Source organism: Heterodontus francisci, chromosome 9, assembly GCF_036365525.1.
Source record: "Heterodontus francisci isolate sHetFra1 chromosome 9, sHetFra1.hap1, whole genome shotgun sequence".
Lineage (NCBI taxonomy): Eukaryota > Metazoa > Chordata > Chondrichthyes > Heterodontiformes > Heterodontidae > Heterodontus > Heterodontus francisci.
The window spans coordinates 120,488,923-120,516,326 of NC_090379.1; the positions used below are offsets into that span (position 1 = coordinate 120,488,923).

At 48.3% G+C, this 27,404-nt stretch overlaps 1 protein-coding gene across 1 annotated transcript in view; it reads left to right on the plus strand.

Moving 5' to 3' along the window:
* LOC137373406 (uncharacterized) overlaps positions 1–14,942 on the plus strand; it is a 129,945-nt gene extending 115,003 nt beyond the window's left edge. The window contains 4 exon segments of the mRNA XM_068038223.1: positions 8,984–9,086; positions 9,913–10,015; positions 10,886–12,400; positions 12,402–14,942. Coding sequence (XP_067894324.1) covers positions 8,984–9,086; positions 9,913–10,015; positions 10,886–12,400; positions 12,402–12,461 — 1,781 coding nt within the window. The 3' untranslated portion in view covers positions 12,462–14,942.
* Positions 14,943–27,404: the final 12,462 nt, after the last annotated feature.

Below are 27,404 nucleotides of genomic sequence, written 5' to 3' on the forward strand. Positions count from 1 at the left end.
TGATACTAAAGGCCTGCTACCCGACCCAAACTGGACGGGACCCGACGACATGTGTCGGGTCGGGTCCGACATTCAGGCTCGGGTCGGGCCGGGCCGAATCGGACACCTTCTATCACCACCTCAGGTAAGTGATTTTATTGTCAATTTACCTTTTGGACTTTAAAGGTGGTTTTGTTACAGTGATTTTAAGTTTGTGCAGGTAAGGACCAAAGTGAAAAATGGAAGGTAAGTTAACTGATGGCCGGGTCGGGCACGGGAAAAAATGGAAGGACTCGGGCCGGGTCGGGCTCGGGGTCAGATGGGATTTTGTCAGGCTCGGGTTGGGTCTCATTTGCAGACCCGAGCAGGCCTTTATCTGATACAGTGCCACAAAACAGACTTGTGAGCAAACTTGGAGCTCATGGAATAAAAGGGACAGTAGCAACATGGATATGGAATTGGCTGAGTGACAGGAAACAAAGTGTAATGGTGAATGGATGTTTTTCAGGCTGGAGGAACGTTTGTAATGGAGTTCCCCAGGGATCAGTGTTGGGATCCTTGCTTTTCCTGATATATATTAATGACCTAGACCTTCATATACAGGGCACAATTTCAGAATTTGCAGGTGATACGAAATGTGGAAGCACTGTGAACTGTGAGGAGGATAGTGTAGAACTTCAAAAGGACATAGACAAGTTGGTGGAATGGGCAAACAGGTGGCAGATGAAGTTCAATGCAGGGAAATGTGAAGTGATTCATTTTGGTAGGAAGAACATGGAGAGACATTATAAAATAAAGAGTACAATTCTAAAGGGGTGCAGGAGCAGAGGGACTGTGGTGTATATGTGCAGAAGTCATTGAAGGTGGTAGAAAACAAGAAATGCTGGATTCACTCAGCAGGTCTGGCAGCATCTGTGGAAAGAGAAGCAGAGTTAACGTGGAAGAAGGGTCACTGACCCGAAACGTTAACTCTGCTTCTCTTTCCACAGATGCTGCCAGACCTGCTGAGTGAATCCAGCATTTCTTGTTTTTGTTTCAGATTTCCAGCATCTGCAGTATTTTGCTTTTATTGAAGATGGTAGGACAGGTTGGGAGAGTGGTTCATAAAGCATACAGTATCCTGGGCTTTATTGATAGGGGCCTAGAGTACAAGAGCAAGGAAGTTATGTTGAACTTGTATAAGACACTAGTTCGGCCTCAGCTGGAGTATTGCGTCCAATTCTGGGCGCTGCACTTAAGGAAAGAGGCGAGGGCATTGGAGTGAGTACAGAAAAGATTCAGGAGAATGGTTCCAGGGATGAGGAATTTCAGTTATAAAGATAGATTGGAGAAGTTAGGACTGTTTCCTTGAAGAGAAGGTTGAGAGGTGATTTGATAGAGATATTCAAAATCATGAGAGGTCTGGACAGAGTAGATAGAGAGAAACTGTTCCCACTCATGAAAGGATCGGGAATGAGAGGGCACAGATTTAAAGTATTTGGTAAGAGAAGCAAAAGTGACATGAGGAAAAACTTTTTCACACAGCAAGTGGTTAAGGTCTGGAATGCGCTGCCTGAGAACGTGGTGGAGGCAGGTTCAACTGAAGCATTCAAAAGGGAATTACACAGTTATATGAAAAGGAAGAATGTGCAGGGTTACGGGGAGAAGGTAGGGGAATGGAACTGAGGGAATTGCTGTTTCAGAGAGCTGCTGCGGACACGATGGGCCGAATGGTAAAACCTTCTGCACTTCCAGGGTCCGTATCCCTCTATTCCCATCCTATTCATGTATTTGTCAAGATGCCTCTTAAACGTCGCTATTGTACCTGCTTCCACCACCTCCCCCGGCAGCAAGTTCCAGGCACTCACCAACTTGCCTCACACATCCCCTCTAAACTTTGCCCCTCGCACCTTAAACCTATGTCCCCTAGTAACTGACTCTTTCACCCTGGGAAAAAGCTTCTGACTATCCACTCTGTCCATGCCACTCATAACTTTGTAAACCTCTATCATGTCGCCCCTCCACCTCTGTCGTTCCAGTGAAAACAATCCGAGTTTATCCAACCTCTCCTCATAGATAATACCCTCCAGACCAGGCAACATCCTGGTAAACCTCTTCTGTACCCTCTCCAAAGCCTCCACATCCTTCTGGTAGTTTGGCGACCAGAATTGCACGCAATATTCCAAGTGTGGCCTAACTAAGATTCTGTACAGCTGCAGCATGACTTGCCAATTTTTATACTCAATGCCCCGACCGATGAAGACAAGCATGCCGTATGCCTTCTTGACTACCTTTTCCACCTGCGTTACTATTTTCAGTGATCTGTGGACCTGTACGCCCAGATCTCCCTGCCTGTCAATACTCCTAAGGGTTCTGCCATTTACTGTATACTTGTCACCTGTATTAGACCTTCCAAAATGCATTACCTCACATTTGTCCAGATTAAATTCTATCTGCCATTTCTCTCCCCAAGTCTCCAACTGATCTATATCCTGCTGTATCCTCTGACAATCCTCATCACTATCCACAACTCCACCAACCTTTGTGTCGTCTGCAAACTTTCTAATCAGACCAGCTACATTTTCCTCCAAATCATTTATATATACTACAAACAGCAAAGGTCCCAGCACTGATCCCTGCGGAACATCACTAGTCACAGCCCTCCATTCAGAAAAGCACCCTCTGTCTTCTATGACCGAGCCAGTTCTGTATCCATCTTGCCAGCTCACCTCTGATCCCATGTGACTTCACCTTTTGTATCAGTCTGCCATGAGGGACCTTGTCAAAGGTTTTAATGAAGTCCATATGGACAACATCCATTGCCCTTCCTCCATCAATCATCTTCATCAGTTCCTTAAAAAACTCGATCAAGTTATTGAGACACGACCTCCCCTTCGCTAATAAGTCCATTTGTTTCCAAATGGAAGTAAATCCTGTCCCAAAGAATCCTCTCTAATAATTTCCCTACCACTGACGTAAGGCTCACCAGCCTGTAATTTTCTAGATTATCCTTGCTACCCTTCTTAAACAAAGGAACAACATTTGCTATTCTCCAATCCTCTGGGACCTCACCTGTAGCCAATGAGGATACAAAGATTTCTGTCAAGGCCCCAGCAATTTCCTCCCTTGCCTCCCTCAGTATTCTGGGATAGATCCCATCAGGCCCTGGGGACTTATCTACCTTGATGTTTTTCAAGATGCCCTCCTTGATGATATCGACATGACCCAGACTATCTACACTCCCTTCCCTAGACTCATCATCCACCAGGTCCTTCTCTTTGGTGAATACTGATGCAAAGTATTCATTTAGTACCTCGCCCATTTCCTCTGGCTCCACTTTCCAGATCGATTCACTGTAAAAAATTTTCATTTTATTTAAAAACTGATGGTTATACATCTGAAAATGAACGTTATGGGATTTGTGTTACATACCGACTTGTTTTCCTTTCTTTGCCCGTCAGGTTTGCAATTCAATTTGTCTTGAATATTGACGAGAATTTCATTTCAAGATGAGGGCACAAATATTAACATTTCATATTGAATCCTGGACCAAATACTGTGTTAGTTGGATTGCAATGTTTGGAAGGAGGTGCAGCTAAGAACTGGAACATGGGAATCATGTTATTAATGATTAAGCAGAATGCATTGCACCCTTAGAATCATAGAAAATTTAGGGCACAGAAAGAGACCACCTGGCCTATTGTGTCGGTGCCAGCCAAAAAATGATCCACCTATTCTAAACCCACCTTCCAGCATTTGGTCTGTATCCCTGCAGATTACAGCACTTGAGGTGCATATCCAGACTCCTTTTGAATGAGTTGAGGGTCTCTGCCTCAACTACCCTTTCAAACAGAGAGTTCCAAACCCCCAGCACCCTCTGGGTGAAAAAGGTTTTCCTCATCTCCCCTCTATTTTTTCTACTAATCACTTTAAATCTTAGGCTTTTGTTGGTCAATTTCCTTCTTTGCCTTGAAATTCAGAAGAAGGTGAGGCACCAGGTGGAAACCAACAGTTGTCTTACTGGAATAAGGGATCTGCCTCATAATGTACCCATTGGAAGTCTGCAAACATTCTGGTGGATCTGCACTGCCCTGTTTCCAAGGCCAATGTGTATCCTTTAGAAATTGTCTTGGACAATACACAGTATTTCAGGAGCGGTCTAAGCAGGACTTTGTATAGCTGGAGCAAAACTGCGCCTCCTTTTTATATAACTGCCTCTGTAACAGATTGTACAGTTAGGGTATTTACATTGAATGTAGCGACTCAGCAAAATAAAGACTATTTGATCAGAACATACAGTTTGAAAACTCGAAATTCAATCAATAAATATTGACAAAAAATTCCAAAACTTTCCAAGAATCCCGAGCCCAACACTTGGTGTCATTGCTTCAGTGCATCTTTGTCAATATATTCGCTGGAGTTCAGAAGAGTGAGGGGAGATCTCATAGAAACCTATAAACTTCTAACAGGACTTGACAGGGGAAGATGCAGGAAGGATGTTCCCGATGGTGGGGGAGTTCAGAACCAGTGGTCATAGTCTAAGGATACGGGGTAAACCTTTCAGGACTGAGATGAGGAGAAATTTCTTCACCCAGAGATTGGTGAGCCTGTGGAATTCGCTACCACAGAAAGCAGTTGAGGCCAAAACATTTGTCTGTTTTCAAGAAGGAGTTAGATATAGCTCTCTTGGGTCCAAAGGGATCAAAGGATATGGGGGAAAGCGGGAACAGTTAACTGAGTTGGATAATCAACCATGATCATAATGAATGGCGGAGCAAGCTCAAAGGGCCGAATGGCCTACTCCTATTTTCTATGTAGCGTCATCGACTGAAACGTCACTCCCTACAACGTCACCGGCAGATGCACACAAAGCGAAATAAACCCAAATGCCCACGATCGTCGCCTCAATTGCTGCATTACACCTTCTTCTGGCAGGGCAGGGATCCTGAAGAACCAAGACAGCATGGAGTGGGCTTCGCCATCAGAAACTCCTTGCTCAGCATGATAGAGCCTCCCTCAAATGGCTCGGAACGCATACTGTCCACCCGACTGCTCACCACCTCTGGTCCAGTACACCTACTCAGCATCTATGCTCCAACACTCTGCTCCCCACCTGAAGCTAAAGACCAGTTCTATGAACAACTCCATAACATCATTAGCAGCATCCCCAACACCGAACACCTATTCCTGCTGGGGGACTTTAATGCCAGGGTTGGGGCCGACCATGACTCATGGCCCTCCTGCCTTGGGCGCTATGGCGTTGGAAGGATGAATGAGAACGGGCAGAGACTGCTTGAGTTGTGTACCTATCATAACCTCTGCATCACCAACTCGTTCTTTCACACTAAACCCTGTCACCAGGTTTCATGGAGGCACCCAAGATCACGTCGTTGGCACCAGCTAGACCTCATTGTCACAAGGCGAGCCGCCTTAAACAGTGTTCAAATCACACGCAGCTTCCACAGTGCGGACTGCGACACCGACCACTCCCTGGTGCGCAGCAAGGTTAGACTCAGACCAAAGAAGTTGCATCATTCCAAGCAGAAGGGCCACCCGCGCATCAACACGAGCAGAATTTCTCACCCACAGCTGTTACAAAAATTTCTAAATTCACTTGTAACAGCCCTTCAAAACACTCCCACAGGGGATGCTGAGACCAAGTGGGCCCACATCAGAGATGCCATCTATGAGTCAGCTTTGACCACCTACGGCAAAAGTGCGAAGAGAAATGCAGACTGGTTTCAATCTCATAATGAAGAGCTGGAACCTGTCATAGCCGCTAAGCGCATTGCACTGTTGAAGTACAAGAAAGCCCCCAGCGATTTAACATCCGCAGCACTTAAAGCAGCCAGAAGTACTGCACAAAGAACAGCTAGGCGTTGCGCAAACGACTACTGGCAACACCTATGCAGTCATATTCAGCTGGCCTCAGACACCGGAAACATCAGAGGAATGTATGATGGCATGAAGAGAGCTCTTGGGCCAACCATCAAGAAGATCGCCCCCCTCAAGTCTAAATCGGGGGACATAATCACTGACCAACGCAAACAGATGGACCGCTGGGTTGAGCACTACCTAGAACTGTACTCCAGGGAGAATGCTGTCACTGAGACTGCCCTCAATGCAGCCCAGCCTCTACCAGTCATGGATGAGCTGGACATACAGCCAACAAAATCGGAACTCAGTGATGCCATTGATTCCCTAGCCAGCGGAAAAGCCCCTGGGAAGGACAGCATTACCCCTGAAATAATCAAGAGTGCCAAGCCTGCTATACTCTCAGCACTACATGAACTGCTATGCCTGTGCTGGGACGAGGGAGCAGTACCCCAGGACATGCGCGATGCCAACATCATCACTCTCTATAAAAACAAAGGTGACCGCGGTGACTGCAACAACTACCGTGGAATCTCCCTGCTCAGCATAGTGGGGAAAGTCTTTGCTCGAGTCGCTCTGAACAGGCTCCAGAAGCTGGCCGAGCGCGTCTACCCTGAGGCACAGTGTGGGTGGCTTTCGTGCAGAGAGATCGACCATTGACATGCTGTTCTCCCTTCGTCAGGTACAGGAGAAATGCCGTGAACAACAGATGCCCCTCTACATTGCTTTCATTGATCTCACCAAAGCCTTTGACCTCGTCAGCAGACGTGGTCTCTTCAGACTACTAGAAAAGATCGGATGTCCACCAAAGCTACTAAGTATCATCACCTCATTCCATGACAATATGAAAGGCACAATTCAACATGGTGGCTCCTCATCAGAGCCCTTTCCTATCCTGAGTGGTGTGAAACAGGGCTGTGTTCTCGCACCCACACTTTTTGGGATTTTCTTCTCCCTGCTGCTTTCACATGCGTTCAAATCCTCTGAAGAAGGAATTTTCCTCCACACAAGATCAGGGGGCAGGTTGTTCAACCTTGCCCGTCTAAGAGCGAAGTCCAAAGTACGGAAAGTCCTCATCAGAGAACTCCTCTTTGCTGACGATGCTGCTTTAACATCTCACACTGAAGAGTGCCTGCAGAGTCTCATCGACAGGTTTGCGGCTGCCTGCAATGAATTTGGCCTAACCATCAGCCTCAAGAAAACGAACATCATGGGGCAGGATGTCAGAAATGCTCCATCCATCAATATTGGCGACCACGCTCTGGAAGTGGTTCAAGAGTTCACCTACCTAGGCTCAACTATCACCAGTAACCTGTCTCTAGATGCAGAAATCAACAAGCGCATGGGTAAGGCTTCCACTGCTATGTCCAGACTGGCCAAGAGAGTGTGGGAAAATGGCGCACTGACACGGAACACAAAAGTCTGAGTGTATCAGGCCTGTGTCCTCAGTACCTTGCTCTACGGCAGCGAGGCCTGGACAACGTATGCCAGCCAAGAGCGACGTCTCAATTCATTCCATCTTCGCTGCCTTCGGAGAATACTTGGCATCAGGTGGCAGGACTATATCTCCAACACAGAAGTCCTTGAAGCGGCCAACACCCCCAGCTTATACACACTACTGAGTCAGCGGCGCTTGAGATGGCTTGGCCATGTGAGCCGCATGGAAGATGGCAGGATCCCCAAAGACACATTGTACAGCAAGCTCGCCACTGGTATCAGACCCACCGGCCGTCCATGTCTCCGCTATAAAGACGTCTGCAAACGCGACATGAAATCGTGTGACATTGATCACAAGTCGTGGGAGTCAGCTGCCAGCATTCGCCAGAGCTGGCGGGCAGCCATAAAGACAGGGCTAAATTGTGGCGAGTCGAAGAGACTTAGTAGTTGGCAGGAAAAAAGACAGAGGCGCAAGGGGAGAGCCAACTGTGCAACAGCACCGACAAACAAATTTCTCTGCAGCACCTGTGGAAGAGCCTGTCACTCCAGAATTGGCCTTTATAGCCACTCCAGGCGCTGCTTCACAAACCACTGACCACCTCCAGGCGCGTATCCATTGTCTCTCGAGATAAGGAGGCCCAAAAGAAGAAAGAAGTTGTCCGCTCAATGGCCGCTGCTCTTCACCGCTCTCTTGCACGCCCGACAACTCGCCGCTCGCTCCGCCGCTCGTATTGGGAGGTCCAATGACGTTATTTACCCAATATGCTCCGCGGTGGGGATTATCTTCGATTCACACCACAGAAGAACAGTGCCTGGAGCATGCGCACTACCGAAAAGTTTGTGGGACATGCGCAGTACGGCACAGCATTTGGAGCATGCGCAGTGTGAGTAATGGCGGTCGCTTTTGTAACCGGTAAGTGGCGACGGGAGCGATGGAGTCGGTGGGCGGGGAGGCTTCACAAACACCTGGTGTAGGCCTCAACATCCCCAATAAAGAGCTCCTGGTCTCTCGTTTGCACCGAACGCAGTGGCACTGCGGGGATTCTCCCGGTGATAGGCCCGGGGTTAACGGCCGCCAGATTAAAGCCCTTTTGGAGGAAATAAAGATTAATAAACTGTAACATCAGAGGAGAAAACTTTAAAGGAAACTGAGCTCAGTTATAAAGGAGCCTGGGGGGAGGGGAGGGAGGAACCATTTGGGACACAGCACAGGGCAGGAGGTTCCCCCTCCCCCACTCCCTGGTTCCACAAAGACTCTCCTTGGACTGGGCCACACCTGGGCAGGGCTGGCTCAAGGTGCAGGAAGCTGCTAGGCTGAGCTGTGGACTGGGAGGAGTGGGGGGTTTGACTGACAGGCCTGGGGAGGGGGATATCAGGGCAGGTACACACACTGCTCCCCCTTTTCCTCCTGGGATCTTTTACTGTAGTCGTGTTGCTGAGTGTTTCTAAACTCTTGTCTCCCGATCCCAGTGATATCGGTGGATTGTAGGTTACTGTGAGTGTTGGACTATATTGTCTCTCCTCATTCTTCCTCTTTCTTCCTCTTTCTCCTACTCTTGAGTTCCAGGCTGCAAGCTCCGGTGGCTTGATATGCGTGAAACATTAGCTCTGTTTCTCTCTCCATAGATGCTGCCTGACCTCAATATTTCCAGCATTTTCTCCTTTTATTTCAGATTTCCAGTATCCACAGTATTTTGATTTTGTTTTATTGCAGGCGTTGATCACAGAACTGAGTCAAGAAACACAGACAAACCAATTAAGAGCCAGTTTGTATCGGGGTGGGTGTTGGATTTTGAAGTCATGCCCTCACTTCCTGTGTAGGTCTTTTTTGTTGCATCAGTTTGAGCTGGAGCGGAGATGGAGGAGAAGCTATTGGGTAGTTTTGAGTTCAGTCGGGCCCAGCAATTTTTGATGTGAGACTGTCCAGGGAGATAGATTCCAGGGGAGATGAGGTTGCTAAACAGACACCAACCACTCAGTGTGAAAGAGTATTGTTTTAGGAATAAGTATTTCTGTAGAGGCTTTTAATCCATTTTATATCAACAGAATTGTTTTACTTCATTCTTGGGATATGGGTGGCCCAAGCCAGACCAGAATATATTGCCAATCCCCAGTTGCCCATTGAGAAGGTGATGGTGGGCTGCCTTCTTGAACCGCTGCAGTCCGTGTGGTGAAGGTGCTCCCACAATGGTGTTAGGGCAGGAGTTTCAGGATTTTCACCCAGGTATGGTGAAGAAACGGTGATATATGTTCAAGTTACCATCAGTTTGTATTTATGTAACGCCTTTAATGTAATAAAATGTTCCAAGGAGTTTCACAGGAATGTTATAAAGCAACATCTGACACTGAGCCACAAAAGGATATATTAGGGCAGATGAGCAAAAGCTTGATCAAAGAGGTGGCTTTTAAGAAGTGTCTGAAGCAAGGAAGGTGAGGTAGAGAGGCGGAGAGGATTAGGGAGGGATTTCCAAAGCTGGTGGAGCAATGAAAATTGGGGATGCTCAAGGTGCCAGAATTAGATGAGCCGTGATCTCTCGGAGGGTTGTAGGGCTGGAGGAGATTATAAAGATAGTGAGGGATGAGGGCATGGAGGGATTTGAAAACAAGGATGAGCATTTTAAACTTGAGATGCTACTTAACTAGGAGCCTGTGGAGGCCAGTGAGCACAGTGGTGATGGGTGAACAGGACTTGGCAGCAGAGTTTTGGATGATCTCAAGTTTACTGAGGGTAGAATGTGGGAAGCCGGCCAGTAGTGTGATAGAATAGTCAAGTTGAGAAGTAATAAGTGCATGAATGTAAGTTATGTTCAAGAAACTTCCAAGCCTGTTTGTGAAGAAAACACTGAGACTAGGATGCTTTGGTGGAGATTGTTTGTTTATTGCTTGCCACAAAGCTCACTTCTGCACTCTGAACAACGCCCACAGCCAGTACTGACAGGCTTTTTATGCGAAGTCAGGCGATGTTACTGAGATGGAAATAGGCAGTCTGAGTAATATGCAGTCGGAAGCTCATCTTGGGGTCAAATATGAATGGTCTGATTTAGCCTCCAACAGTTGCCAGGGAGAGCAATAGAGTTGGCGGCTAGAGAGTGGAACTTGTAGCAGAAACTGAAGACAATGGCTTCAGACCTCCCCATATTTAATTGGAGGAAATTTCTGTTCATCCAGTACTGGATGTTAGACAAGTCAGGATGGTTTGTGACTTGAAGGGGAACTTGGAGGTGATGGTGTTACCCTGTTACCCTGATCCTTCTAGGTGGTGGAAATTGAGGGTTTGGGAGGTTCTGTCAAAGTTCTGGTCGGGTTGCACAGATGTAAAATCCCTCTCCGTCACTCCCTCCGCCTCCCACCTCTCTCACCACCATCTCTTTTTTTTTCTTTCTTCCTATAGAGGGCAGAGTCTTGTGTAGGTCCAGACTGCTTGCAGGTTCCCTTCCCTGATGGACATTATTGAACCAGTTGGGGTTGTACATCAATCCAGCAGCTTTCATGGTCACTTTTTCCAAGTGCCGGCCCCATAAATTACCAGATTCATTCAGCTCCATTTCACAAACTGCCTTCGTGTTTTTGTGGGTTCTCTCACACTCTATTTTTCTGTTTTAAATCAATTTCACAGGGTTTTAGAAGGGGAGGAATTGCAGCCGTGAAATGCAAAGCAAACGTCAGATCAGGATCTGAAGGAGTCGCCCAATTTATCGTAACCCAAATATCACGAATTTTGAACATGAAAGGAAAAAACACCGATCACAATGGGGAGAAACTGTACACTCGTTCTGTGTGTGGACGAGGTCTCAGTCAATCATCTGGCCTGTTGAAACACAAGCGCAGTCACGCTGGGAAGAAACCGTGTAAATATGGGGACTCTGGAAAGGGATTGAATTATCCAGTGGAGCTGGAAACTCATCTGTGCAGTCACACCCTGGAGAGGCCGTTCACCTGCTCCGAGTGTGGGAAGAGATTCACAAAATCATCCACCCTGCTGAGACATCAGCGAGTTCACACTGACGAGAGACCTTTTAAATGTCCAGACTGTGGGAATTGCTATAAACGCTCAGCAGAACTGATGTCCCATCAACGTGTACACACTGACGAGAGACCATTCAGGTGTTCTCACTGTGGGACTGGGTTCAGGCAATCATCTGATCTCACTGAACACCAGCGAGTTCACACTGGGAAGAAACCGTTCATCTGCTCCAAGTGTGGGCAGGGATTCACTACTTCATCCATCCTGCTCACACACCAGCGCATTCACACCGGGGAGAGGCCATTCACCTGCTCAGAGTGTGGGAAGGGATTCACAAGCTCATTCAACCTGTTGAGACACCAGCGAGTTCACACTGGGGAGCGGCCATTCACTTGCTCAGAGTGCGGGAAGGGATTCATTCAGTCATTTGCCCTGTTGAGACACCAGGGAGTTCACACTGGGGAGAGACCATTCACGTGCTCAGAGTGTGGGAAGGGATTCACTAGTTCCTCCGTCCTGTTGAAACACCAGGAAGTTCACACTGGGGAGAAGCCATTCACCTGCTCAGAGTGTGGGAAGGGATTCACTACTTCATCCGACCTGAAGAGACACCAGCGCACTCACACTGGGGAGAGGCCATGCACCTGCTCGGAGTGTGGGAAGAAATTCACTACTTCATCCTACCTGCTGAGACACCAGCGAGTTCACAGTGGGGAGAGACCGTTCACCTGCTCAGAGTGTGGGAAGGGATTCACTCAGTCATCTGCCCTGCTGAGACACCAACGAGTTCACACTGGGGAGAGACCGTTCACTTGCTCAGAGTGTGGGAAGGGATTCACTCAGTCATCCACCCTGCTGATACACCAGCGATTTCACACTGGGGAGAGACCATTCACCTGCTCAGAGTGTGGGAAGGGATTCACTCAGTTAACCCACCTTCTGACACATCAGCGAGTTCACACTGGGGAGAAACCGTTCACCTGTTCAGAGTGTGGGAAAGGATTCACTCAGTTAACCCACCTTCTGACACACCAGCGAGTTCACACTGGGGAGAAGCCATTCACCTGCTCCAAGTGTGGGAAGAGATTCACTCAGTTATCCCACTTGCTGAAACACCAGCGAGTTCACACTGGGAGAGATCATTCACCTGCTCAGAGTGTGGGAAGAGATTCGCTCAGTTATCCCACTTGCTGACACACCAGCAAGTTCACAAGTAACTCTGGCATGAGGAATTTCCACCAAGTAGTAAATTTCTAACATTGGGGTTTCGGAAATCCACCATTGGCTTCTCCTTCTCCGACCTTAACCAAGAGACAGGCTTTAAAAATAAAATTTGGAACTGTCAGTTGACTGTCATTTACGATTTTTTACTTTAAAAGTCGGACAACCACAAAGCTGTCCGGAGGATTTTTTACCTGTTTTTCAGTCGTCTATATTTTTTTATTCATCTTCCACCTCGGTGGAAATGAACTTCAACCAGGAAAGCAAGTGGGTGAAACTGCATCCTCCTTCACAACTTCAGTGTGTTAATCTTCTGTGAATGGCCAAAAAGGAGGTGTGTGTGTATACACAGACCAATTCCCAATGTTTGTTTTTACCTTCATGGGATATCTTAGCAGAGACCACCTGAGAACTGACACAGCTCATTTGACATGACTTAAAATTAATGGTGCAGGATCAGTAGCTGGCAAATCACTGGTCTGCAGCAAAAACATTGGTCTGTCAATAGGAATTTAAAACTTGCTTCCATTTACACAGCAGTGTGTCTGAAGTAATTTCTGAAAACCCTACACAAATTGGTTACTGCATGTGAATATCCTGCAGTGAGCATAAGCTGTATAAACTGAATGTGTCCTGTGCTTTGCAGCAACTGAAGTGATCTGGAATTTCACCTTATCGGTTTGCTCAGGTGTATGGCTGAATTCCATTCATTGTTCATCTCCACTTTCACTGTCTACTGCCCCAGTCACACTGTAAACCTTGAGTCAGTGTGAAGCTGTCTTTTACACCATAGTGATGCAAGGCAAGGAGTATAACTCTGGCCATCTTTCTTCAATTTATGGTTTGGTATTGCTTAAGATTATCTGGAAAAGGCTGTCCTGCACCACAAGTGCTGTGCATCGGCTACAGTGCAACTATCCTGTGAGTTCTGTGCAGTCACTGTAAATGGTCACTGGGCTTCTGAGGCTGATGGCACAATACAGAGTGCTGCCTTTCTCCAAGCCCACACAATAGTTATTATTTTCAGCTCACCTTGCTGTTAAATGCAGCTGCCACTGCACCAATTGATGCAGTAGAACAGGAGCCAGAGTGTTCATCACTGTTGGGATATACAGCTGTCCATTGGACCTGCTGCATTGTCACAGGGTCATTACCAAAGTTTGGAGCTGATTTGGGGATGATGCAACAGAACCTCAAACTTGTTACTGTAGAGGTTGTCGGCTGTCCCTCGATTTGAGGATGACGTCTACTGAAGATCATGAGTTTCTGCCATGGGTCTTCAGGTGACTGAGCAGACCGATTCTCGACCAGCAGATCTTTGGGCACACAGGGCAGGACGTCTCACGAGGTAGTGGAACTCGGAGTGCAGGATTTGCTTCCTAGAGGTACAACACTAGTCTCATTACTTTTCCACTGTCACTCGCAAGATCTGTTACAATTTTTACGTTGCATAATATTTGGATCCTTGAAGGAGAAAACCACATTTTTATTTAGTTTTCATTAAATTTATGATGAAATCAGCCCTGCAAACAAGATTATTTTAGTTTAAAATCTTTATAATGGGACTGATTATTTTAAATAAAATCTAACATGAATCATATTTAAAAACAAGCATACTATGGACGCACCACATTTGCTAAAGTTAATAAGGTAGATTTTCCTCTTTATGCTTGGAGGTAAATAATTGTCTAAAAGAAAATTGGATCGGGAGTATCACATGCTCCTAAGTTAATGCTAATTTAAGTTAACGGGCAGCAAATTGGTCAGGCTGCATAACTGGCATACAATCCTCCGTACCTGGTTTTGCTTTCTGCTTCATTCAGGTGATTGTGTAGGTCATAGCACAAAATAAGAAAAATGACCCTGTTTGTGTTCAAGTTTCTGGATTGTCAATGTCTCATAAATGTTTACTATTTTAATTTATATACCTACTGATTTGTGCACATCACTTGCCAAGATACCAGAATTTGCCATCTGGTATGCTTATATATATTGCTTTCAATTGAAGTTGACACATAGTCACAGAATATCTTTTACATGAGTAAGCCATAAATAGGCAGAAGCAGGACATTGTGGAATGTGAAGCTCTGTAAAACCCAATTGTCAGTTATCAGGAAAGTCTCATGAAATCTTATTCTGAGAACAGTGCAATTTTATTCATTACATATGCAAAATTGTACAAAATTGCCATTACTCAACCAGTTTGCTTCAATAACTGTTCTATAATTACTAGTGCTATAATTGCATGATTCCTTTTCAGAAAATAAAATCTAATTTTTTTTTAGTGATCAGTCACTAATTTTCAGACCTTTTGGTCTTTGGCCATTCTCACCCCTGCATTTGTTACTTGTTTTGTGAAATACTCTCCCGATTAGTGCTCACCTGCTGTATAACTCTGATTACATTTATATCTGTTTATACATGTCTATAAAGTGTCTGTGAGCCCAGATTTAACTAAGTTGTGATTTCTAACCAATAAATGATGTTTCGGACATGACTTGTAGTCTGGTATCTTGGTGATTTGTCAAGAAAGATTTAATTCACTCAGCAGCTGGAGAGGAACCAGACTGAGATTTAATGAACATAAGAAATAGGAGCTGGAGGAGGCCATTTGGCCCTTCGAGTCTGCTCTGCTATTCACCAAGATCATGGCTGATCTTCTACCTCAACTCCACCTTCCTGCACTATTCCCATATCCCTTAATTCCCTTAGTACCCAAAAATCTATCAATCTCTGTTAAATATACTCAATAACTGAGCATCCACAGCTCCCTGGGGTGGACAATTCCAAAGATTCACAACCCTTTCAGTGAAGAAATTTCTCTTCATTTCAGTCTAAGTGTCTGACCCCTTATCCTGAGACCCGGTGTTCTAGATTCCCCAGTCAGGGTGAAACATTTTCACAGCATCTACCCTGCCAAGTCCCTTAAGAATAAAGGCAAATAAAGTGAGGGAATATTCAATAAACGGGAGGATATTGAAAGTGAAGGCCTGCTCAGGTTAGGGAAAGAAAACCCGATCTGAACCCAACAGTACCACGTCGGACCAGACCCGACCACCGGAATGTTCCCTTTACTTACCTTCTTTTGGGCCTCCTTATCTCGAGAGACAATGGATACGCGCCTGGAGGTGGTCAGTGGTTTGTGAAGCAGCGCCTGGAGTGGCTATAAAGGCCAATTCTGGAGTGACAGGCTCTTCCACAGGTGCTGCAGAGAAATTTGTTTGTTGGGGCTGTTGCACAGTTGGCTCTCCCCTTGCGCCTCTGTCTTTTTTCCTGCCAACTACTAAGTCTCTTCGACTCGCCACAATTTAGCCCTGTCTTTATGGCTGCCCGCCAGCTCTGGCGAATGCTGGCAACTGACTCCCACGACTTGTGATCAATGTCACACGATTTCATGTCGCGTTTGCAGACGTCTTTATAACGGAGACATGGACGGCCGGTGGGTCTGATACCAGTGGCGAGCTCGCTGTACAATGTGTCTTTGGGGATCCTGCCATCTTCCATGCGGCTCACATGGCCAAGCCATCTCAAGCGCCGCTGACTCAGTAGTGTGTATAAGCTGGGGATGTTGGCCGCTTCAAGGACTTCTGTGTTGGAGATATAGTCCTGCCACCTGATGCCAAGTATTCTCCGAAGGCAGCGAAGATGGAATGAATTGAGACGTCGCTCTTGGCTGGCATACGTTGTCCAGGCCTCGCTGCCGTAGAGCAAGGTACTGAGGACACAGGCCTGATACACTCGGACTTTTGTGTTCCGTGTCAGTGCGCCATTTTCCCACACTCTCTTGGCCAGTCTGGACATAGCAGTGGAAGCCTTACCCATGCGCTTGTTGATTTCTGCATCTACAGACAGGTTACTGGTGATAGTTGAGCCTAGGTAGGTGAACTCTTGAACCACTTCCAGAGCGTGGTCGCCAATATTGATGGATGGAGCATTTCTGACATCCTGCCCCATGATGTTCGTTTTCTTGAGGCTGATGGTTAGGCCAAATTCATTGCAGGCAGACGCAAACCTGTCGATGAGACTCTGCAGGCATTCTTCAGTGTGAGATGTTAAAGCAGCATCGTCAGCAAAGAGGAGTTCTCTGATGAGGACTTTCCGTACTTTGGACTTCGCTCTTAGACGGGCAAGGTTGAACAACCTGCCCCCTGATCTTGTGTGGAGGAAAATTCCTTCTTCGGAGGATTTGAACGCATGTGAAAGCAGCAGGGAGAAGAAAATCCCAAAAAGTGTGGGTGCGAGAACACAGCCCTGTTTCACACCACTCAGGATAGGAAAGGGCTCTGATGAGGAGCCACCATGTTGAATTGTGCCTTTCATATTGTCATGGAATGAGGTGATGATACTTAGTAGCTTTGGTGGACATCCGATCTTTTCTAGTAGTCTGAAGAGACCACGTCTGCTGACGAGGTCAAAGGCTTTGGTGAGATCAATGAAAGCAATGTAGAGGGGCATCTGTTGTTCACGGCATTTCTCCTGTATCTGACGAAGGGAGAACAGCATGTCAATAGTCGATCTCTCTGCACGAAAGCCACACTGTGCCTCAGGCTAGACGCGCTCGGCCAGCTTCTGGAGCCTGTTCAGAGCGACTCGAGCAAAGACTTTCCCCACTATGCTGAGCAGGGAGATTCCACGGTAGTTGTTGCAGTCACCGCGGTCACCTTTGTTTTTATAGAGGGTGATGATGTTGGCATCGCGCATGTCCTGGGGTACTGCTCCCTCGTCCCAGCACAGGCATAGCAGTTCATGTAGTGCTGAGAGTATAGCAGGCTTGGCACTCTTGATTATTTCAGGGGTAATGCTGTCCTTCCCAGGGGCTTTTCCGCTGGCTAGGGAATCAATGGCATCACTGAGTTCCGATTTGGTTGGCTGTATGTCCAGCTCATCCATGACTGGTAGAGGCTGGGCTGCATTGAGGGCAGTCTCAGTGACAGCATTCTCCCTGGAGTACAGTTCTAGGTAGTGCTCAACCCAGCGGTCCATCTGTTTGCGTTGGTCAGTGATTATGTCCCCTGATTTAGACTTGAGGGGGGCGATCTTCTTGATGGTTGGCCCAAGAGCTCTCTTCATGCCATCATACATTCCTCTGATGTTTCCGGTGTCTGAGGCCAGCTGAATATGACTGCATAGGTGTTGCCAGTAGTCGTTTGCGCAACGCCTAGCTGTTCTTTGTGCAGTACTTCTGGCTGCTTTAAGTGCTGCGGATGTTAAATCGCTGGGGGCTTTCTTGTAGTTCAAAAGTGCAATGCGCTTAGCGGCTATGACAGGTTCCAGCTCTTCATTATGAGATTGAAACCAGTCTGCATTTCTCTTCGCGCTTTTGCCGTAGGTGGTCAAAGCTGACTCATAGATGGCGTCTCTGATGTGGGCCCACTTGGTCTCAGCATCCCCTGTGGGAGTGTTTTGAAGGGCTGTTACAAGTGAATTTAGAAATTTTTGTAACAGCTGTGGGTGAGAAATTCTGCTCGTGTTGATGCGCGGGTGGCCCTTCTGCTTGGAATGATGCAACTTCTTTGGTCTGAGTCTAACCTTGCTGCACACCAGGGAGTGGTCGGTGTCGCAGTCCGCACTGTGGAAGCTGCGTGTGATTTGAACACTGTTTAAGGCGGCTCGCCTTGTGACAATGAGGTCTAGCTGGTGCCAACGACGTGATCTTGGGTGCCTCCATGAAACCTGGTGACAGGGTTTAGTGTGAAAGAACGAGTTGGTGATGCAGCAGCATGCGGCGGAGCAGCAGGAGAAGGTAGCGACTCTTCGGTGGGTGAGTGAAGGCATCAGGAGCTGTGTTTTAAAAGTAAGTACTTACTGTTTTACTTACTGTTTTCCTTGTCTTTGAGTTTCTTTTGGCGCCGGAGGAACCGGAAGCTGGTCGGCAGCGAGGACTCCTGGGTAGGTATTTTCCTTAAAGGTGCGGAGCTCCGTGGACTCGGCCTCATTTCCCGGCGGAGCAGCAGGAGAAGGTAGCGACTCTTCGGTGGGTGAGTGAAGGCATCAGGAGCTGTGTTTTAAAAGTAAGTACTTACTGTTTTACTTACTGTTTTCCTTGTCTTTGAGTTTCTTTTGGCGCCGGAGGAACCGGAAGCTGGTCGGCAGCGAGGACTCCTGGGTAGGTATTTTCCTTAAAGGTGCGGAGCTCCGTGGACTCGGCCTCATTTCCCGGCGGAGCAGCAGGAGAAGGTAGCGACTCTTCGGTGGGTGAGTGAAGGCATCAGGAGCTGTGTTTTAAAAGTAAGTACTTACTGTTTTACTTACTGTTTTCCTTGTCTTTGAGTTTCTTTTGGCGCCGGAGGAACCGGAAGCTGGTCGGCAGCGAGGACTCCTGGGTAGGTATTTTCCTTAAAGGTGCGGAGCTCCGTGGACTCGGCCTCATTTCCCGGCGGAGCAGCAGGAGAAGGTAGCGACTCTTCGGTGGGTGAGTGAAGGCATCAGGAGCTGTGTTTTAAAAGTAAGTACATACTGTTTTACTTACTGTTTTCCTTGTCTTTGAGTTTCTTTTGGCGCCGGAGGAACCGGAAGCTGGTCGGCAGCGAGGACTCCTGGGTAGGTATTTTCCTTAAAGGTGCGGAGCTCCGTGGACTCGGCCTCATTTCCCGGCGGAGCAGCAGGAGAAGGTAGCGACTCTTCGGTGGGTGAGTGAAGGCATCAGGAGCTGTGTTTTAAAAGTAAGTACTTACTGTTTTACTTACTGTTTTCCTTGTCTTTGAGTTTCTTTTGGCGCCGGAGGAACCGGAAGCTGGTCGGCAGCGAGGACTCCTGGGTAGGTATTTTCCTTAAAGGTGCGGAGCTCCGTGGACTCGGCCTCATTTCCCGGCGGAGCAGCAGGAGAAGGTAGCGACTCTTCGGTGGGTGAGTGAAGGCATCAGGAGCTGTGTTTTAAAAGTAAGTACTTACTGTTTTACTTACTGTTTTCCTTGTCTTTGAGTTTCTTTTGGCGCCGGAGGAACCGGAAGCTGGTCGGCAGCGAGGACTCCTGGGTAGGTATTTTCCTTAAAGGTGCGGAGCTCCGTGGACTCGGCCTCATTTCCCGGCGGAGCAGCAGGAGAAGGTAGCGACTCTTCGGTGGGTGAGTGAAGGCATCAGGAGCTGTGTTTTAAAAGTAAGTACTTACTGTTTTACTTACTGTTTTCCTTGTCTTTGAGTTTCTTTTGGCGCCGGAGGAACCGGAAGCTGGTCGGCAGCGAGGACTCCTGGGTAGGTATTTTCCTTAAAGGTGCGGAGCTCCGTGGACTCGGCCTCATTTCCCGGCGGAGCAGCAGGAGAAGGTAGCGACTCTTCGGTGGGTGAGTGAAGGCATCAGGAGCTGTGTTTTAAAAGTAAGTACTTACTGTTTTACTTACTGTTTTCCTTGTCTTTGAGTTTCTTTTGGCGCCGGAGGAACCGGAAGCTGGTCGGCAGCGAGGACTCCTGGGTAGGTATTTTCCTTAAAGGTGCGGAGCTCCGTGGACTCGGCCTCATTTCCCGGCGGAGCAGCAGGAGAAGGTAGCGACTCTTCGGTGGGTGAGTGAAGGCATCAGGAGCTGTGTTTTAAAAGTAAGTACTTACTGTTTTACTTACTGTTTTCCTTGTCTTTGAGTTTCTTTTGGCGCCGGAGGAACCGGAAGCTGGTCGGCAGCGAGGACTCCTGGGTAGGTATTTTCCTTAAAGGTGCGGAGCTCCGTGGACTCGGCCTCATTTCCCGGCGGAGCAGCAGGAGAAGGTAGCGACTCTTCGGTGGGTGAGTGAAGGCATCAGGAGCTGTGTTTTAAAAGTAAGTACTTACTGTTTTACTTACTGTTTTCCTTGTCTTTGAGTTTCTTTTGGCGCCGGAGGAACCGGAAGCTGGTCGGCAGCGAGGACTCCTGGGTAGGTATTTTCCTTAAAGGTGCGGAGCTCCGTGGACTCGGCCTCATTTCCCGGCGGAGCAGCAGGAGAAGGTAGCGACTCTTCGGTGGGTGAGTGAAGGCATCAGGAGCTGTGTTTTAAAAGTAAGTACATACTGTTTTACTTACTGTTTTCCTTGTCTTTGAGTTTCTTTTGGCGCCGGAGGAACCGGAAGCTGGTCGGCAGCGAGGACTCCTGGGTAGGTATTTTCCTTAAAGGTGCGGAGCTCCGTGGACTCGGCCTCATTTCCCGGCGGAGCAGCAGGAGAAGGTAGCGACTCTTCGGTGGGTGAGTGAAGGCATCAGGAGCTGTGTTTTAAAAGTAAGTACTTACTGTTTTACTTACTGTTTTCCTTGTCTTTGAGTTTCTTTTGGCGCCGGAGGAACCGGAAGCTGGTCGGCAGCGAGGACTCCTGGGTAGGTATTTTCCTTAAAGGTGCGGAGCTCCGTGGACTCGGCCTCATTTCCCGGCGGAGCAGCAGGAGAAGGTAGCGACTCTTCGGTGGGTGAGTGAAGGCATCAGGAGCTGTGTTTTAAAAGTAAGTACTTACTGTTTTACTTACTGTTTTCCTTGTCTTTGAGTTTCTTTTGGCGCCGGAGGAACCGGAAGCTGGTCGGCAGCGAGGACTCCTGGGTAGGTATTTTCCTTAAAGGTGCGGAGCTCCGTGGACTCGGCCTCATTTCCCGGCGGAGCAGCAGGAGAAGGTAGCGACTCTTCGGTGGGTGAGTGAAGGCATCAGGAGCTGTGTTTTAAAAGTAAGTACTTACTGTTTTACTTACTGTTTTCCTTGTCTTTGAGTTTCTTTTGGCGCCGGAGGAACCGGAAGCTGGTCGGCAGCGAGGACTCCTGGGTAGGTATTTTCCTTAAAGGTGCGGAGCTCCGTGGACTCGGCCTCATTTCCCGGCGGAGCAGCAGGAGAAGGTAGCGACTCTTCGGTGGGTGAGTGAAGGCATCAGGAGCTGTGTTTTAAAAGTAAGTACTTACTGTTTTACTTACTGTTTTCCTTGTCTTTGAGTTTCTTTTGGCGCCGGAGGAACCGGAAGCTGGTCGGCAGCGAGGACTCCTGGGTAGGTATTTTCCTTAAAGGTGCGGAGCTCCGTGGACTCGGCCTCATTTCCCGGCGGAGCAGCAGGAGAAGGTAGCGACTCTTCGGTGGGTGAGTGAAGGCATCAGGAGCTGTGTTTTAAAAGTAAGTACTTACTGTTTTACTTACTGTTTTCCTTGTCTTTGAGTTTCTTTTGGCGCCGGAGGAACCGGAAGCTGGTCGGCAGCGAGGACTCCTGGGTAGGTATTTTCCTTAAAGGTGCGGAGCTGAGTAAACCCGAGCCACTACACATGTAGTGTCTCCCACCCATCCTCCTCCTCTAACCTAATAATAAGACCCTTTTTACCCTCCTCCTCTAACCAAAAAGGACTGAGCAGGTAAGCTATTTACTGTTTTTGTTAATATCTATAGTTGTACTTAACTAAGGGGTAATTGAATAAAAGAAATGGCAGCCAGTGTAGTGTATTGCTCCTCCTGCAGAATGTTCGAGGTGAGGGAAACCTCCGGTGGCCCTGCCGACTTCACCTGCTGGAAGTGCATCCGTCTCCAGCTCCTATCAGACCGTGTTAGGGAATTGGAGCTGGAGCTGGATGAACTGAGGATCATTCGGGAAGCTGAGGGGTTGATAGATAGAAGCTACACGGAGGTCGTTACTCCACAAATCAAAGGCAGCTGGGTAACAGTTAGAGGTGGGAAGAGGTCAGTGCAGGGATCTCCTGTGGTCGTTCCCCTCAACAACAAGTATACAGTTTTAGATACTGTTGGGGGGGACGGCCTATCGGGGGCAGGCTGCAGTGACCGGGCCTCTGGCACGGGGTCCTGCACTGTGGCTCAGAAGGGAAGGAGGGAGAATGGGAGAGCACTAGTCATCGGGGACTCGATGGTGAGGAGTACGGACAGGCGGTTCTGTGGGCGCAGGCGAGACGCACGGATGGTTTGTTGCCTCCCTGGTGCCAGGGTCCGTGATGTTTGTGATCGCGTCTTCAGGATCCTTAAAGGGGAGGGGGAGCAGCCAGAGGTCGTGGTGCACATTGGCACCAACGACGTAGGAAGGAAGGGTGGCACAGATGTTAGAAGTGAGTTTAGGGAGTTAGGCTGGAAGCTGAAAGCTCGGACGGACAGAGTTGTTATCTCTGGTTTGTTGCCGGCGCCACGTGATAGTGAGGCTAGGAATAGGGAGAGAGCACAGCTGAACACGTGGCTGCAGGAATGGTGTAGAAGAGAGGGCTTCCAGTTCTTGGATAATTGGAATGCATTCTGGGGAAGATGGGACCTGTTCAAACAGGACGGGCTGCATCTGAACCAGAGGGGCACCAATATCCTGGGAGGGAGGTTTGCTAGTACTGTTCGGGAGGGTTTAAACTAGTTTGGGAGGGGGATGGGAACCGGACTTGTAGTCCAGGGACCAGTGGGTCCACTCAGAAAGACAAAGAGTGTCGTGAGGTATTGGGGAAGGTAGCACTGTCGCAGAGGACAGATGGGCACGGAGAAGGGTTAAAGTGCGTATACTTCAACGCAAGAAGCATCAGGAATAAGGTGAGTGAATTGAAGGCGTGGATGGGCACTTGGGACTACGATGTTGTGGCCATCACTGAAACGTGGATAGGTGAGGGGGGGGAATGGTTCTTGGAGGTACCTGGTTATAGATGTTTTCATAAGATTAGGAATGGTGGTAAAAGAGGTGGCGGGGTGGCATTGTTAGTTAGAAATAGTGTAACAACTGCTGAAAGAATTTTCGAGGAGGATCTGCCGACTGAGGCACTGTGGGTTGAGGTCAGGAACAGGAAAGGAGCAGTCACCTTGATGGGAGTTTTCTATCGGCCCCCCAATAGCAGCAGGGAGGTGGAAGAGCAGATTGGGAAACAGATTTTGGAAAGGAGCAGAAGTCACAGGGTAGTAATTATGGGGGATTTCAACTTCCCAAATATTGATTGGCAACTCTTTAGATCGAATAGTTTGGATGGGGTAGTGTTTGTGCAGTATGTCCAGGAAGCTTTTCTGACTCAGTATGTAGACTGCCCGACCAGAGGGGAGGCAATATTGGATTTGGTACTAGGTAATGAACCAGGGCAAGTGATAGAGCTGTTGGTGGGCGAGCACTTTGGAGATAGTGATCACAATTCTGTAGCATTCACTGTGGTAATGGAGAGGGATAGGTATGTGCAACAGGGCAAGGTTTACAATTGGGGGAAGGGTAGATATGATGCTGTCAGGCAGGAACTGAGGAGCATAAGTTGGGAGCATATGCTGGCAGGGAAGGGCACGGTCGAAATGTGGAACTTTTTCAAGGAGCAGATAGTAGGGGCCATTGATAAGCATGTCCCTGTCAGACAGGGAAGGGATGGTCATGTGAGGGAACCGTGGTTGACAAGAGAGGTTGAGAGTCTTGTTAGGAAGAAGAAGGATGCGTATATAAGGTTGAGGAAAAAGGGCACAGGCATAGCTCTGGAGGGATACAAGATGGCCAGGAAGGATCTGAAGAAAGGGATTAGGAGAGCTAAGAGAGGGCATGAAAAATGCTTGGCGGGTAGGATAAAAGAAAACCCCAAGGCCTTTTACGCGTATGTCAGAAATATGAGGATGACTAGGGGGACCGTAGGTCCGGTCAAGGACAATAGCGGGAGACTGTGTGTTGAGCCGGAAGAGATAAGTGAGGTTTTGAATGAGTACTTCTCTTCGGTATTTACGAATGAGAAGGGGTGTATTACTGAAGAGGACGGTGTGAAACAGACTGGTAAGCTCGAGGAAGTGCTCGTTAGGAGGCAAGATGTGTTGGGGTTTTTGAATAACTTGAAGATAGACAAGTCTCCCGGGCCTGACGGGGTATATCCAAGGATGTTATGGGAAGCAAGGGATGAAATTGCAGAGCCGCTGGCAATGATCTTTTCATCTTCTCTGTTGACGGGGGTGGTACCAGGTGATTGGAGGGTGGCAAATGTTGTGCCCCTGTTCAAGAAAGGGAATAGGAACAACCCTGGGAATTACAGGCCAGTTAGTCTTACTTCGGTGGTAGGCAAGTTGATGGAAAAGGTGCTGAGGGATAGGATTTCTGAGCATCTGGAAAGACACTGCTTGATTCGGGACAGTCAGCACGGTTTTGTGAGGGGTAGGTCTTGCCTCACAAGCCTGATTGAATTCTTTGAGCAGGTGACCAAGCAAGTGGATGAGGGTAAACCAGTGGATGTGGTGTACATGGATTTTAGTAAGGCATTTGATAAGGTCCCCCATGGTAGACTTATGGAGAAAGTCAGGAGGCATGGGATAGTGGGGAATGTGGCCAGTTGGATTAAGAATTGGCTAACTGATAGAAGGCAGAGAGTGGTCTTAGATGGTAAATACTCAGCCTGGAGCCCAGTTACCAGTGGCGTGCCGCAGGGATCAGTTCTGGGTCCTCTCCTGTTTGTGATTTTTATTAACGACTTGGATGAGGAAGTCGAAGGGTGGGTCAGTAAATTTGCAGATGATACAAAGGTTGGTGGAGTTGTGGATACCGAGGAGGGCTATTGTCGTCTGCAAAGGGACTTGGATAGGTTGCAGTGCTGGGCTGAAAAGTGGCAGATGGAGTTTAACCCTGAAAAGTGTGAGGTCGTCCATTTTGGAAGGACAAACACGAATGCAAAATACTGGGTTAACGGTAGGGTTCTTGGGCATGTGGAGGAGCAGAGAGACCTTGGGGTCTATGTGCATAGATCGTTGAAAGTTGCAACTCAAGTGGATAGGGCTGTGAAGAAGGCATATGGGGTGTTAGCGTTCATTAGCAGAGGGATTGAATTTAAGAGCCGTGAGGTGATGATGCAGCTGTACAGGACCTTGGTAAGGCCTCATTTGGAGTACTGTGTGCAGTTCTGGTCGCCTCATTTTAGGAAGGATGTGGAAGCCTTGGAGAGGGTGCAGAGGAGATTTACCAGGATGTTGCCTGGAATGGAGAATAAGTCTTACGAGGAAAGGCTGAACATTCTAGGCCTCTTCTCATTAGAACGGAGAAGGATGAGGGGTGACATGATAGAGGTTTATAAGATGATCAGGGGAATAGATAGGGTAGACAGTCAGAAACTTTTTCCCCGGGTGGAGCAAAGCGTTACAAGGGGTCATAAATTTAAGGTGAAGGGTGGGAGATATAAGGGGGATGTCAGGGGAAGGTTCTTTACCCAGAGAGTGGTCGGGGCATGGAATGCCTTGCCTGGGGAAGTTGTTGAGTCAGAAACTTTAGGGACTTTCAAACGGCTTTTAGATAGGTATATGGATAAAGGAGAATGATGGGGTATAGATTAAATTGTCCTTGACAGAGGACAAAGGATCGGCACAACATCGTGGGCCGAAGGGCCTGTTCTGTGCTGTATTTTTCTATGTTCTATGTTCTATGATAGGTACACAACTCAAGCAGTCTCTGCCCGTTCTCATTCATCCTTCCAACGCCATAGCGCCCAAGGCAGGAGGGCCATGAGTCATGGTCGGCCCCAACCCTGGCATTAAAGTCCCCCAGCAGGAATAGGTGTTCGGTGTTGGGGATGCTGCTAATGATGTTATGTAGTTGTTCATAGAACTGGTCTTTAGCTTCAGGTGCGGAACAGAGTGTTGGAGCATAGATGCTGAGTAGGTGTACTGGACCAGAGGTGGTGAGCAGTCGGATGGACAGTATGCGTTCCGAGCCATTTGAGGGAGGCTCTATCATGCTGAGCAAGGAGTTTCTGATGGCGAAGCCCACTCCATGCTGTCTTGGTTCTTCAGGATCCCTGCCCTGCCAGAAGAAGGTGTAGTCTTGCTCTGCTAGAGAGCCACTCGCGGGGAGGCGAGTCTCCTGAAGTGCTGCAATGTCCACATTGAGTCTACTGAGCTCGTTGTTAATGATGGCGGTCTTCCGAGAATCGTTGATTTGTGTAAGGTCTTCCGACAGGCCAGGACACATAGTTCTGACATTCCAGCTTGCAAAGCGAAGGGCTGGTACCTTCTTTCCTTTTTTCATGTTGTTTGGTGCGGTGTATCAGTCCACTTTTCGGGCAATGACCCTGAGCTCCAAGCACCCATTGAAGCAGGCAGACTGTGGCGGGACAGAACCTTATTGACCTGGGGCTGCCCGGTTTGAGGCGGGCGGTAGCTGTCCAGTGAGGTGCAATGACCTCTCCCACCGACAAAGGCAACCCGTGGCGCCCAGTTTCTACGCCAATTTATCTGGACTTATAACCCGTAACTGCTGCCTTCCGTGTTGTTTCAGTCGCTGTGAGGCAACTATGGAGTGACCTCTCCATGGCGCATGCCTGGGCAAATTTATGGAGGTTGAGAGTTGCCCAGTCGTCAAAACCCCCCTCTCGGCCTTACCAAGATGGCTCCTGGGCTGGAAGCTCCCTAGGAAGCTCCCTTGCTGTTCAACTCTATCCATGGCCATCTGCTCCCATCCCTAACGTTTTCTCCCCCAATCTGCCCTCTTAAACTGTTTAAATTCCCCTGGCTCTTTAAATCAGTTCATTTTAGCCCTATCTAAAAGTTAACAGTTAGTTTAGTGTATGTTACCTGGGCCCACTGCCCTCCCCCAGCCACACCTGCTCTTTGTTTTCTCAATGAAATTGATCCGGATGAAACTGACGAGCACAGCTGCCGATACTTTAATCTCCGATCCTGCTGTCTTCACAGTCCAGAGTGTCTGCAGCCACGGCATGCGGTAAGTCCATTGAGGTGAAGAAGGAGCTGCGGGACCCGAGAGAAGTCCTGTGAAAAGGTGCCCCGAACACCCAAAACATCCACGAACGGCGCCCCCGGCCGCAACTTCAAAGCGCCCGCGGGAGATGGCTCGGAGAGCATCTGCAGCGCACTGTCGGCAATGCTGCATGCCTTTATTTAAACCACTGCAAAAAAAACCCTTAGCAAATGTAATCACCTCTAAGTCTGCCAAATGATGCTTCACCTCCCGAAGGACGTGGATGAGCTTTCCGGACGTCGATAGTGGGCACTGAGGAAATGGCTTATTACCTGCACCAGATTCCACCCCCCCTCCCCCCCCCTTTACCCCCCTTCCACCCCCCCCCACCCCCGTCCCCTTCCCTGCTCCAC